Genomic DNA, 12969 nt, shown 5'->3' with positions numbered 1-12969 from the left:
CCACTGTAGAATTATAGATTTGTTACTTTTATACAAATTTAACAGTTTGTCTATGATTGAGTACGCTATAGAAAGGCCTCGACCCCCTTTTACACATCTAATTATATGCTGTAGAGCACCTTTACTGTCTGTTAATATTACAATTTTTGGAAAATTTCGAGTTTGAACATAAACTATTGCTTTGTAAATGGCAAGTAATTCTATAGACATAATGGAGATAGGAGAGTTAATCTTAAATATATTATTTACATTATAATACGGATCATAGTAAGCTGCTCCTCTGCCATCATTTGATTTGGATCCATCTGTAAATATTTGGTGGTATCCACTATATTTAAGAGCTAATTCCTCTTTGACAACATTTTTGAGTAAATTGGGCTCATACATACTTTTAGCGTCACACACACATTCTAAGTTAGGCTTCACTAAACCATTAATTCTAATAGCTGAGATCCATACATCTAGACTAAACATTTCTAAAGGAAAGGCACATGAAATATTTTCTACCTTGGTTGTCTCGAAAATATCTACCAATAGAGGCTTCTTTTTTCTAGCCCAATATACGTTATTGTTATTACACTCAGATAGAAGTTCAGATAGACATTTGGTAGTAGGGTTGTCAAGAAATGATTGGGATTTGAGGCAGTATTTCATTGCCAGATATAGCCTTCTCAAATTAAGGGGTACAATACATAAATCGCTCTCCATAGCATATATCGGAGTAGATTTTATATAACCACCTATCATTCTTAGAGCCTTATTTTGTAATATATCTAACTTAGCCAAATGTGTTTTAGCACTATTATCATACAAAAAACATCCATAATCTATTCTACTTCTTATAAGGGCTATGTATAGCCTTCGTAGGTGTGAAGGATGAATACCCCAGCCCGACCCAGATAAAACTGACAAAATTTGTAAAAATTTGCAGGATTTTTCATATATTTCGTTGATGTGTTTTGTCCAACGGAGGGACCGATCTAACCACACGCCTAAATGTTTTATGTTTTCAACGCACTCTAGCAGAACACCATTTACTGAAACATTAACGTTTTGGGGTCTAAATTTTCTACTAAAAACACATATTTTTGATTTAGAAGCAGATAATTGAAGTCCCAGTCCATCTAATAAGTCTAATAAAATATCCAAAGATAATTGAATATCCGATTCGCTGTCTCTTAATTCAAGTTGATTACTATATAGCACAAAATCATCGGCATATTGCCCTATATAAACATTTTGTATATGGCGACAAATATCAATAGTAGCAATATTAAATAGGAGTGGAGAAAGAGGATCTCCTTGGGCGATACCTTTGCTGGCATACCTTAAAAAGTTATCAAACTTCTCTGAATCATCTTTAATTCTGAGATGCCGTTCATTCAAAAAATTCCAAATATATCGACAGATCATTGTACCGACTTTAATTCTATCCAAAATATTTACAAGGGCTTCAATTAAAATATTATTGTACGCTCCATCTATGTCAACAAAGCATGCTACGGTGGATGTATTTTTAGAAAAACCTATTTGTATGTTTGTTATTAGTCGAGTTAAGTTGTCTAAACAGGATTGTCCTTTTCTAAAGCCAGTTGTATAGACCGAAAGTAACTTATTTTTCTCTATATACCATTCTAGACGTTTATTAAGTATGGAGTGGAATAGTTTGCAGATACAAGATATCAACGATATAGGTCTCAGTTTAGAGTTATTATCCCCATTGTTTTTCGGAATAGGTATTATTACTACGTTTCTCCACTGTATAGGTATATATCCCGAATTAAGTATATCATTAAATATATTTACAAGTATTTTTTTTGCATTAATAGGTAGATGTACTAACATGGAATATGAAATGCCATCATCTCCTGGAGAAGTATTTTTAATTTTAAGATTATTTTCTAGTTCATCTATCGTAAATTCAGATTCGAGTACCTCGTTAGAAGAGTAGAAATCAGGACATTCATTGGGTACAAAGTCTGGAGTTAACGATTGTAGCAATTCTAATTTACTCTCCTCAGAAGCACACCTCCTTGCTTGTCGGTAACCCCTCATCCACCTCATCTTTCTCCACATGTCAGAAGCGTTAGTGGATTCGTCAATTTTATTGCAAAATGAGTGCCAACTATCCGATTTAGCGCGTCTTATCTTGCGTTGAGCTTCTCTGATTTTATCCTTAAGCAAGATAAGGTTTTCCGGCGTGGGGTTACGTCTAAGCCTCTTTAAAGCCAGCCGACGTTCAGCAACTACTCTTGATAAGGTTTGACTCCAGTATTGCTTGGGGGTGAATTTACTATTAGGGTTGGTACAAATTTTTCTAATTGGTATAAACTTGTCCGCAGCCAAATTGATTTTTTCTAGGAAATAATCATAACTGTGCTGGGTACTTTCATGATTCAGCTGATCAGAAAAGACATCGTTTAACAATTTTGCATAATCCTGCCATTTAGCCTCAGCAAAATTTCTTTTACTTATAAAGTTTAAGCTATCCTGATAACGTAGGGAGTACTTAATAATTAAATGATCACTGCCTAGATTTTCGTTAGTTACCATCCAATCTAAATTAATAGAAATATCATTAGTACAAAAAGTAATATCTGGGGCAGACTGTTGTAAACACCCATTCACCAACTTAACACGAGTCGGGCTACCATTATTCATGGAAATGTAACCATGTTCAAGAGAACTATCAAACAACATGGTTCCCCTAGAATTACCACTATTCCACCAACATGGATGGTGTCCGTTAAAGTCCCCAGAAATTATTGACTTAGATGAAGCCAAAGAAAATACCTCATCCCATTCAGTAGGACTAACATGGACACTAGATGGACAATATACTGAAAAAATATTTTGTAAAGTGTTACAGTTGGTTATTCTTATTTGAATTATCTCAATACCACTATTACTAATATTTACAGGAATTGTAAATGCTTGCAAGGACTTATGGGTTAAAACTGCTACGCCACCAAATGAGTCACACCTATCTTGCCTGAATACATTGTAGCTATTAACATTTAAACTACTCTCCGGTTCCAACCAAGTCTCGCTAATTATACAGACATGTATTTTATCTCTAGACAACAGATCTTCTAGTTCTACAATTTTAGGTCTGAGACTTTGAGAGTTCCACTGTATGATATTAATAGCACAGGATATAGGAGCTTTAGCCATTACGGAATAAAGATAAGAAAAAATCAGTCACCTCACCTTTAGCAAAAATACTTGTTATAAATTTAGAAAACTTCTCCACAACTACCATGAAGACACCAATGATTTTCTCCTGTAGCGAAGATTTGGATAGCAATAAGTCTTTAATTTTTTTTAACATCAGGCAAATCCAGGAGTATCTTTCTTCATTCAAGGACCTCTGTTTCTCTTCACCACCCACTTTATCTTCCACTTCCGAAGAATTATTTGTTTTGAAGACATAAACTTTTCACTCAACTTAAATTACGAGAAATTGCGAGAAACGAAGCGAACTTGTCAAATCAGAATCTGACACTAATGACAGTGTCAAAATTGACATTTGTCAAATCTTGGGGTGACGTCATTTCGCATTTAACAAATTTTCAAAATTACATTTATTTACACCGAATTACACGAAATCTTATCAACATCACGATAAAACAACCATGGCCGATCCGAAATACGAGAACCTGCCGGGCATAGTAAGTTTTCCTGCGCTAATTATACAATTTTATCGATTTTCACGTCTGCCAACTTGCGTTTCCACATCTTTCAGGCTTACGACCAGCCAGATGTATATGAGACGGGGGACCTGCCCGAGGCGGACCAGCCGGAGCCCTACGAGGAGGAGGAGAACGAGTGCATCGAGCAGCTGCACGTGTCCGTGAAGGATTCCTTCAACAAGTTTAAGGGGAAGTTCCTGACCGGGAATGTGGACTTCTCCGATCGGCTCAGCAGGAAGACGAGGATTGGGTACCGGTGAGGACTTTTGTGTGATGGAAATAGATTTTGTAAGAAATTAACTGGTAATTTAGCTAGTTATTGGAAGTAACATTGGCAATCACTGCTCAGTAAGTTACTTGACTGCTTCTGAAATCAGTTTTACAGAAAAAATTACAATCACCCATCAGAGCCTAAAATTTTCATACACAATACCAACAAAATAACATTTGTGACATTCATCACAAAATGCTATAGTTATCTGTAAATAAATAAGTATGCAGAATATGAAATAGAAACCAAGCACTTAAAATGCAAGGACAAATCTGATAACCTGTGTCCTCAGGTCTGGAGAGTGGGAGCTGGCAGCTGAGGGCGAGCCGGAGACACCAGCGGAGAGGTACAACCGCCTGCGCTGTGAGTTCTCCGAGCTGCTGGAGCAAGTCACCGAACAGCAGAACAAAGCTAGTGAGAGTGAAAAGGTTTGCATATTTTTATGGGACAACTTTTGACTACATAACACTTTAGTTCTAAAGACTTTGCATGTTTTGCACAGTTATTTCACTGGCTTAAAACCAGAGAGAATGGTCAGGAAGTTGGGATGAAATATGGTTTGCTGGATTCTTTTTGTATCCAGTAATCAAAGTAGTTTATTGTATTCTTTTTGAATGAGCTCTACAATAGGAGCCTCTCCATGTGATGTGTCAATGTGTACTTACATGTCTGGTGCACCCTGGGCAGTTAGTTAATGATAACTAATCTAGCTGACTTATCCTTTCACAGTAGTGAAAAATGCTTCACCACCTGTAGTGTTTGTCACTGACTCACTTTGACGTCATTTTTCATATACCATAATATCATTATTCTCTTATCTTCCAGGATGAGCACACAAAGTTGGCGGCTCAAATCAACTCCACCAAGAAGCTGCTGGAAGAACTGAAGCTGGATGAGGGAGAGCAAATAGATCCTAAGGCTGAGAAATTGAAGTAAGTTCCACTCTTCCATGGCTTGACTGAAGAATAGACTATCATGAATAATGTTCATACTTGTTTGACATAGCTTATACATAGTTGGTTAAAGATTACAGTGGAGCTGATATTCTGGTTTATGCTCCTTGAAAAACATTTATCACTGATGGTCATGAGAAGAAAGTTACCTGTCACATTTATAATTTTACTTTCCTATTATGATGGTAGTTATAATTATCATCAGCCTATAAACAGTTACAGCATATATTATGCACAAAATCCTCTTCCAAAGAGCACCATAGCACCCTTTCCCGGCTTTCCTTATCCAGCCACTACTAGCTACATGTCTAAGGTCATCAGTCCAGCAACCTATACTAAGCTTGCCTATCCACCGCCTCCACTCAAAAGTGCATTAACTCTAAAATCTATTTTTTCCAGGGAATACCTATCCAAGGGCAGCAAGAAGAAGGCGGGTGAGATGGCGGTGACTCACCTGAAGCTGCGGCCCGAAGTGGCGCTCGCGCAGACCACGCGGATCGCGCAACTTGAACACAGGTACATAATATATTGTGTGGGAAAAATAGTACAAATGCTTTTTTCCCAGTACTTTTTTTCTGTGGGCTGAACAATTTGCCTGACACACTTAGCTTTTTATTGGAAAAGTAATTTTCAAAAACTATTCAGAGATTTTTTCAAAAATCCGTAAGACCGGTAGGTGAAAAAAGTATTAGAATGACCTAGCAATATAAGAGCGGTGGTAGCTCAGTCGGGTAAGCGCCCGCTTCTCACGCAAGAGATGCGGGTTCGAATCCCGGCGCTGGCATGTACTAATGAGTTCTTTTAACTTAAGTACAATGTATACCATCGCTCTTACGGTGAAGGAAAACATCGTGAGGAAACCTGCATATCTAGATTTAGCACATCAATCTAGATATGTGAACCCACCAACCCGCAGTGGACCAGCGTGGTGGGTAATGGTCCAAGCTTAGGAAGGCAGTTTAGACCTTGGGGGATATGCACAAAGGTTCCACTCGAGAGAGCCAGGTGCAGGTACTTACACCCCCACAGAGAATAGAATAGAATAGAATAGACCTAGCAATATAACAAGGTTTCCTAATCCCCCACCATGTTTTACCTTTTATTTTGTAATTTATATACATAATTTCAGATTACATAAGCTGGAGCAGGCAGCGGGGGTGCGCGACGAGGAGGCATTCCGAAGACTGCAGGCCGCCACCGGAGAGGTAAGTAGTAGTTACTTTCTGATTTTAATCCGTACTTGCGTAACATTGGACATACATCTCGGATCGGTAAATTGATTAAAATCTATTTTCCTAAAATATCATCGTAAATACTTGATGACTAGATGAAGCGAAGCTCGCAGTAAATACTAATCAACCAGGAGTTTCTTGTCTCCGTTCTTCTCCAAAGACAAACAGCCCTTTTTCAAACGGAGAGTAGCAGTTTGAAAAAATGGACTTCCATCAGAAAAAAAATGTATTTATGTGTAAGTAAAAACATTACACTTTGACAATAACACACCCCCCTCCCCGCAGGCGACTCTCTGCGGCGCAGCAGCATCCCTGGCCGCGCAGGCGTCACTCCTGCGTCCCGGCGAGCTCGCGGCCGCCGACGCGAGAGTGACGTCACTGCTCGCTAATGTTGACGCTTTGAAGGCCGCTGTTAGGCCGGCTGACCCGGAGGCTGATGCTAAGGTATGGGGAGTCCTATATGCTTACTGTTAGAAGCTATGTATGAAGGGATCTTCCTTCAGCAGTGCAATGACGTGTCTGTAGGCCAATGTCGATGCTTTGTAGCCCGGCCGACTGTAGGCTAATGCATAGGGACTTTTATGTTGTAACTGTTGTGTTTGGTGGTGCTGTGTAGGCGCTGGCTGATGCTAAGGGAGGGTAGAGATATAATGACCTAACAGTTACCGAGGCCACATTACTTTAAGCAGTGAAAAAGAAAATTAAATAAGGTACCACATTATTAGGTTACTCAGTGGCGGATTAACGTATAAGCGCGACAAGCACGTGCTTGGGGCCCCGGGCCTCCAGGGGCCCCCATCCTCTGCTGCTATTTCATTTTATCATCATCATCCGACCCATCACGTCCCCACTGCTGGGGCATGAGTTTCCTTCCATTGAAGGAAGGGTTTTAGGCCTAGTCCACCACGCTAGCCTAGTGCGGGTGGGTGGTTTCATTTTATACCTAGTTACATTTTATTCATCCACAATATGTCCGATGTAATGAGTTTGCTCTGATTAAAGGGCCTACCATACTCGTAAGTATCATCACAGTTTTACCTGCGCAGGCCCCCTACACTCTTGAAAGGCAATGTATTGCGTCTGTATTGCGTTCCCAACATTAAAAAAATCATACTTATCTTTTTTTCAGAGGTGTTTTTCCAAAAAGTCAAAATACCAATATAATTAACTACCTACCTAAATGCCTATTTTGATAACGGGACTATATGCCTATTCTGGGCACTTCATTCTTAGTGGTAGGTTCTAAAAAAAGGCGTTATCTTGATGAACATTTATGTATTTTTACTTTTTGTAAAATCGATTTTGAAGAAAAGTTATGATATTTTAAATGTTCAGAACGCAAGACAGACGCAATACATTGCCTTTCAAGAGTAGGGAGGCCGGTCGGCTTGTACTGTACATGGAATACTGTGCGAATGGGTGGTAAAACTGTATACCGCGCTAACCCCGAAGCGCGGCTTGCGCATTTTTCGACGAATTTTGCCATTAATTAGAGTCTTGTCTTAAATCATTGAGTAGTTTAACATGTGTGAATGTTTTTTTCGATTTTACAGCAATTTTTTTGTCCACTTCGATCGTGTACGGTTTGATTTTTGGAAACAGCAGGCAACTAGACTTTTTTCTTGTGAAAAAAATCTAGTTTGCAATCATTGAAAATATACCAGTAGAAGAAATAGTTCTTTATAGGGAAACATTGTTTCCAGTTTCCACGCCGACGATTTTGACAAAAATGAGGCTTGGTGCCGTGTGATAGCTCGGCGTACCTGCGCAGTTGTAACTGTGGTGATACTTGCACGTGACGTAGGACTTTAAGGCAAACAAATTTTATAAAAAATGTTTTACATCCATTTTTATAGAAAAGTTATAAGACGTTTTAGCTATTGAAGGGTGATTCTTCGGGGACCGTATTTTCGACGGCGTTGAGGATATCTCTGTAACCAATTAAGATAATGACACGTAATTTTTTTTTAATACAGTCTAGCTCTATCTCTATTTGTAACCAATCTAATATTTTCAGTAAATGCTGTTTCAGTACTGCAAAAAATTATTTGAAGTGTGTTATTCTGATTCATATAGGGCGTCCGTTTGCCAGCTTGAGGAACAAAATGTTCTGTATCACATTTCCCTTTTAATTTATTAATATAAATTAAATTTTTATCAAAGTACAATGACATTTCCTTTGACAAAAAAATAATTAATACTTATAAATACGTAAGTTTTTTAATGAATCAATAATTAAGGAGTGTCCGGCATGTAGTACTGATTCATATGTCGTAACATGTTGATGACCATACTTGGTCATGTAGTGGCAATGAGAGTCTGGCTGTCCACTCGCTGGAAGCCAGTTCTCCAACGCACCAGCCAGTAGATGGAGGTGCTCCTAGTATGCCTACATCCAGGTGAAAAGAAGGTCAATGTCTGATTCATATGGTATTGGTTCAGGTAACCTTCTGATTAATATTCCTCATGTAAAAATTCTGTTTTCTGAGTATGATTCTTCAATGTGAGTTTGATGTAATGCTCTTGGGTTACAGATTTATGAAAAAAATATACAACACTATAGCGTTAATGTATTATGAACTACTTAAGGTTTTATCCAAAATCCTGATTCATATGTATATGATTCATACGGCAAAAAACCTCATCCTATACAGGATGTTCAAAAATTTTACGTCTTGCCTTGGAGGGCTGATAGTACAGATTAGGAGTGACCAGAATATCGCTATATGACCTTAGTAAAATGTCGATAGTTTTTGAGATATTGACACTTTTATAAATTTTATGAAAATACTCGCCCCAGATCAACTTTTTGCATGTCACTGGTACAAAATTCAATATTTTAAGTTTTAATTTTATTTTGCGTAACCTTCTATAGTTCTTCTATTGATGACAGTCCAAGAAAATGACGAGAAATGCTGTATGTTTAAAACAAAGATGGTTTTCCATGGTGTTCTTTCTTCTGTTTCTGATTCATATGGCAACAAAAAATTGTAAAGTCAATAACTCAAAAACTACTTGATAAAAAAGGGTGCCTTTTCCAGTTATATGTTATTTGCTATATCCATTTTCATATCAACATACGTTATAGAGATAAAAATGAAATTAAAAAATGGCCATATAAATCAGACGAAGAATGGAATTTCGAAGAATCACCCTGAACTGTTTTGTCACTCTTTGTCAAGGAACAAATTGTTCTAAATTAGGGGCCTACATAGGCTTTGTGCTTAGGGCCTCCGATGCTCTTAATCCGCCACTGAGGTTACTTATCTAACTGAAGATAATTACAATTATAAAATCATCCTATGAATTTCAGGTGAACGAGCTGCACAAGCTGCTGAAACAGATCGACGGCATCTCGCACTCGGAGATACTGGAGCGGATGGAGGCGCTCGAGTCACTACACAACCAAGGTGAGTGAAGGAGGAACATTCAGGCTTTGAACTTGTGTTGTGTGTAAAGGCTGCAGATAAAGAAACTGAAATTGGCAGACGGACACGTGCTATAGTTCATTCGTATGAATCGTATGTCTGCAATAGTTTGTAACGTCCGCCATTTGCAAATTGCTTCTTTGTCTGCAGTATGGAAGTATATCCATAGAGGTGCCTAGACCAATGCCACGAACATAATAAATATACCTACTCTTGCGGCGTCCAATGTGAATATCCCAGTGCCTATACCCAAGGAACGTGAGGCCTACCTATTGCAATTTATCAAGCACATCAACTCCAGATAAAATGTAAAATCAGCCGTGTAGCCATAAAAAAAAATCTTAGGATGACTCTAATATGCTTATTTGTCCCTATCCAGCGAGCAACTTCAGCAAATCCCTGATGGAGCTCGAAACCCTTCAAGCCAGCATCGCGGGCGGGGTGCAGAACAACAAGGAGCTACTACAGGGTGTCCAGGAAGTGTTCGCGCACAACGTCGACAGCGTACAGAGAGAGATCAAGAAATTGGACGACAGGATTGGGAAACTCTCCGCGTGATAATGATGTTAAATTAAATGAATTGTTTGAATGACCATAGGAGAAAATGTATGGATGGGAATTGGATGCAGTATACAGTTGGAGTTTCTGAACTGTGGCTCCTTATTCTAAGGGATGCATACGCTAGGTAAAGCGCGCTTGTGATTAGTTCGATTGGCAGCCATTTTTATAATGCTGACTGGCCGTGATTGGCGATTTTTTGTATGCGTGCATCCCGATTGGCGCTTATGTATTATAGGTGATTGATGATGATGCTGGAGTTATCAATGAAGTCGATTTTGAATGCACACACTTTAATTTTAGCATTGGCGAGATGTAAAAATCTTTTTAAAAATTTAATTTTGCTCTCAAAATCGTCTCCAGTTTCTTGCTAAATCCATGGTCAAAGGTATGATAGGAATCGACCCAAATAAAAAATCCACAGCTTTTATATCATAAAATGTTAAAACCAGTGTCTTTTATTACATAGGTAACCCAACAAAATAGGCATAATGGAAATGAGTACTGCCATAATACCTAACTGAATCTGATGATCTTAATTATTAATCTTCTGTTATTTGCTATTACTGGTGCCAGTTACAAATGATAGGTTGTATCAATTTTTAGATTTAGTTATTACAATTACATTATTCTCTCCTGCATTTTTTAAGCTTTAAAATGTTTGAAAGGAAAATATGTAATCATTTACTGCTATAAACGTTTCTTGTATTAGACTGCTAAGAATATTATTTATTTATTTGATATTAATAAAGAGATTATAATAAAATAACTTTGTTTTTCTGTAACTATCCATTCAGTTTAAAATAATTCCGACTGGGGGTATTTTAAGTAAATACCTAGTTATTTATAGTTAAAAATTCTAGAGCTTTACCTTTACGAATTATTTGTAACCAACTTCATGAAAAGGGTTATCTCAAATATTAGCCAAAAAATTATAAGGACTAATTATTATACTAGAGGTTTTAAACATTGAAACCACAGTATGCGTTAAGAAATAATTTTTATTACACCCTAGAACCTAAGCTTCTGGAAGAACCACTTGTTCTTCCCGCTCTTGTATCGCTCCTCGAAACGTACTCGGGTGTTGAAACGCAGCTTCTTGCGCTTGGCGGGGTCTTTCAGGTCCTTGGCAGCAAACTTGTCGAAGCTGAAGTCTACGATGTACCGGGTGGGCATGAGGTGGTTGTAGTTTACAACCTGGGGAAAGGAAAGAGAAATCATTAGAATTTTAAAATATAAGCAAGCTCTTGCTAGACATATGTGAAGATTGGCAAAGGTTTGGTGAATTGCATAGCTATAAAATTCTTAGATAACTGCTGCAATTCTATTAATTAAAAGTTTTAATTGACAAGGATGTATTAGCCAAGTACTTTTAAATGTCTGGAAACAGAAATAAACTGTTGATTCATATATTTTATATAAAATGAAACAATTATTCCCCTCAGAGTTATACAGTACCAACAAGTTGATACGCCTGAAACCAATGTAAAACTTATAAAGATTCATGGTTGGTTAGTTTGACACAGTACAAAAGTGTTACAACTGCTAACTACTTGTTTGGCCCAAACTGTACATGTTATAGCATTTGGCTGTATGCAAAATTAATCACTACTGTGTTTGCATAGCATTTAAAAAATATCAATTAGTTGTTATTGGTCATAATAATCAGGAGTAATTATCTAATAAATTGTTTACTACCTACTGGATATAAACCTCTCCAAAAGAATTTAAACAAATCTGGATTACTGCAGTCAAGACATTGAAATCATTAGAAAAGGTAGTTGTTAGATGAGAGATAGTAAGCTTATTGATCCCTCAACTGCGTGATCATGTATGGTTAAATATCAAAACAAACTTGTAGGTTAAGTGTAAATGGTAAACACCGGTTTGTACTCACTTTGACGAAGGGCTTGACCTTGGATCGCTTGTGGATTTTGTTCTTGCCCATCCTCTTGTTGACTTTACGGGGATACCTGTCGATGCCCGCGACGAAAGCGTGGCCGTAGGGTTTGTCGGAGGTGCCCTCATCGTAGTTCTTCACCACGATGGCCTTGCGGCCCGCGTACCGGCCGCTGAGGACCAGCACCACCTTCCCAGGTTTCATAATCTTACCCATCTTGGATGGATCTGTGAACACCAAAAACTAACCTTCAAATTGATGTTTTGATACCTCAATTTCCAATGGAATCGTTTGATCACGGGGTTGTAATGGTTCAGACACTTAGGCCTGTGCCGTCTTTTAAAGCTTTCGATGGGAAACGCCGTAAACAACAACGAAAATCAAGAAATATCACTGACAGTTCGCCGAGAACGACTTCGTAAATTTTACAAGTAATTATTTTGAAATTGTGAAAAATATGCACTGGGGTGTATTTGTGAGACCACTTAGTGAATATAAAACGAAGATTTTGCTTCGATTACACTTATTTATCACAGATTTTATGAGATTTTTTCACGTAAATACACAAAACTCACATTCTCTTTATCCGTCGACAAGAAAAAAGACACTGTGTTGCCATAAAAAATATTTTTACATTTTGACATTGACAGTAAATTTTTTTCATCAGTGCTGCCACAATTTCTGAATGTAGGAGGTCTACTCCGATTTTACCTATCACTGTCCTTTGTAAGGTCTGTAATCAGCGAAGCAAGGCAAGTTCAGCATCAGCATGCGGCACGGCAGTCAGTTGCGGGCTGCGGCAACGGCAGCGCAGCGGCAGCACAGTACCCGCAGCATGCGGTGCTATGTGTATGTGGCTTTTGTTTATCGTATCCTATTCCAAGGTAGTTGTCGATAAAGGAGTTGTAGGGGTTGTAACTTGCAGGATGGAGTAA

At 38.1% G+C, this 12969-nt stretch overlaps 2 protein-coding genes across 2 annotated transcripts; one reads left to right on the top strand and one right to left on the bottom strand.

Moving 5' to 3' along the window:
• Positions 1-3512: 3512 nt before the first annotated feature.
• LOC105393730 (dynactin subunit 2) lies at positions 3513-10903 on the top strand. The gene is made up of 9 exons (XM_048622436.1): positions 3513-3671; positions 3746-3948; positions 4256-4391; positions 4789-4895; positions 5316-5432; positions 6046-6121; positions 6434-6592; positions 9462-9558; positions 9956-10903. The coding sequence occupies exons 1-9, from the start codon at positions 3636-3638 to the stop codon at positions 10132-10134; spliced, it is 1110 nt and encodes a 369-aa protein (XP_048478393.1). The 5' UTR covers positions 3513-3635; the 3' UTR covers positions 10135-10903.
• A 214-nt stretch (positions 10904-11117) lies between these two features.
• LOC105393729 (60S ribosomal protein L27) lies at positions 11118-12622 on the bottom strand. The gene is given in 3 exon segments (NM_001305491.1): positions 11118-11331; positions 12032-12261; positions 12610-12622. Coding segments are annotated over 2 exon segments (405 nt in total). The 5' UTR covers positions 12251-12261; positions 12610-12622; the 3' UTR covers positions 11118-11145.
• Between the last annotated feature and the right edge of the window lie 347 nt (positions 12623-12969).

This window comes from Plutella xylostella, chromosome 8 (assembly GCF_932276165.1).
Source record: "Plutella xylostella chromosome 8, ilPluXylo3.1, whole genome shotgun sequence".
NCBI classification, from domain to species: Eukaryota; Metazoa; Arthropoda; class Insecta; order Lepidoptera; family Plutellidae; genus Plutella; species Plutella xylostella.
This window is presented reverse-complemented; position numbering and strand designations above follow the sequence as displayed.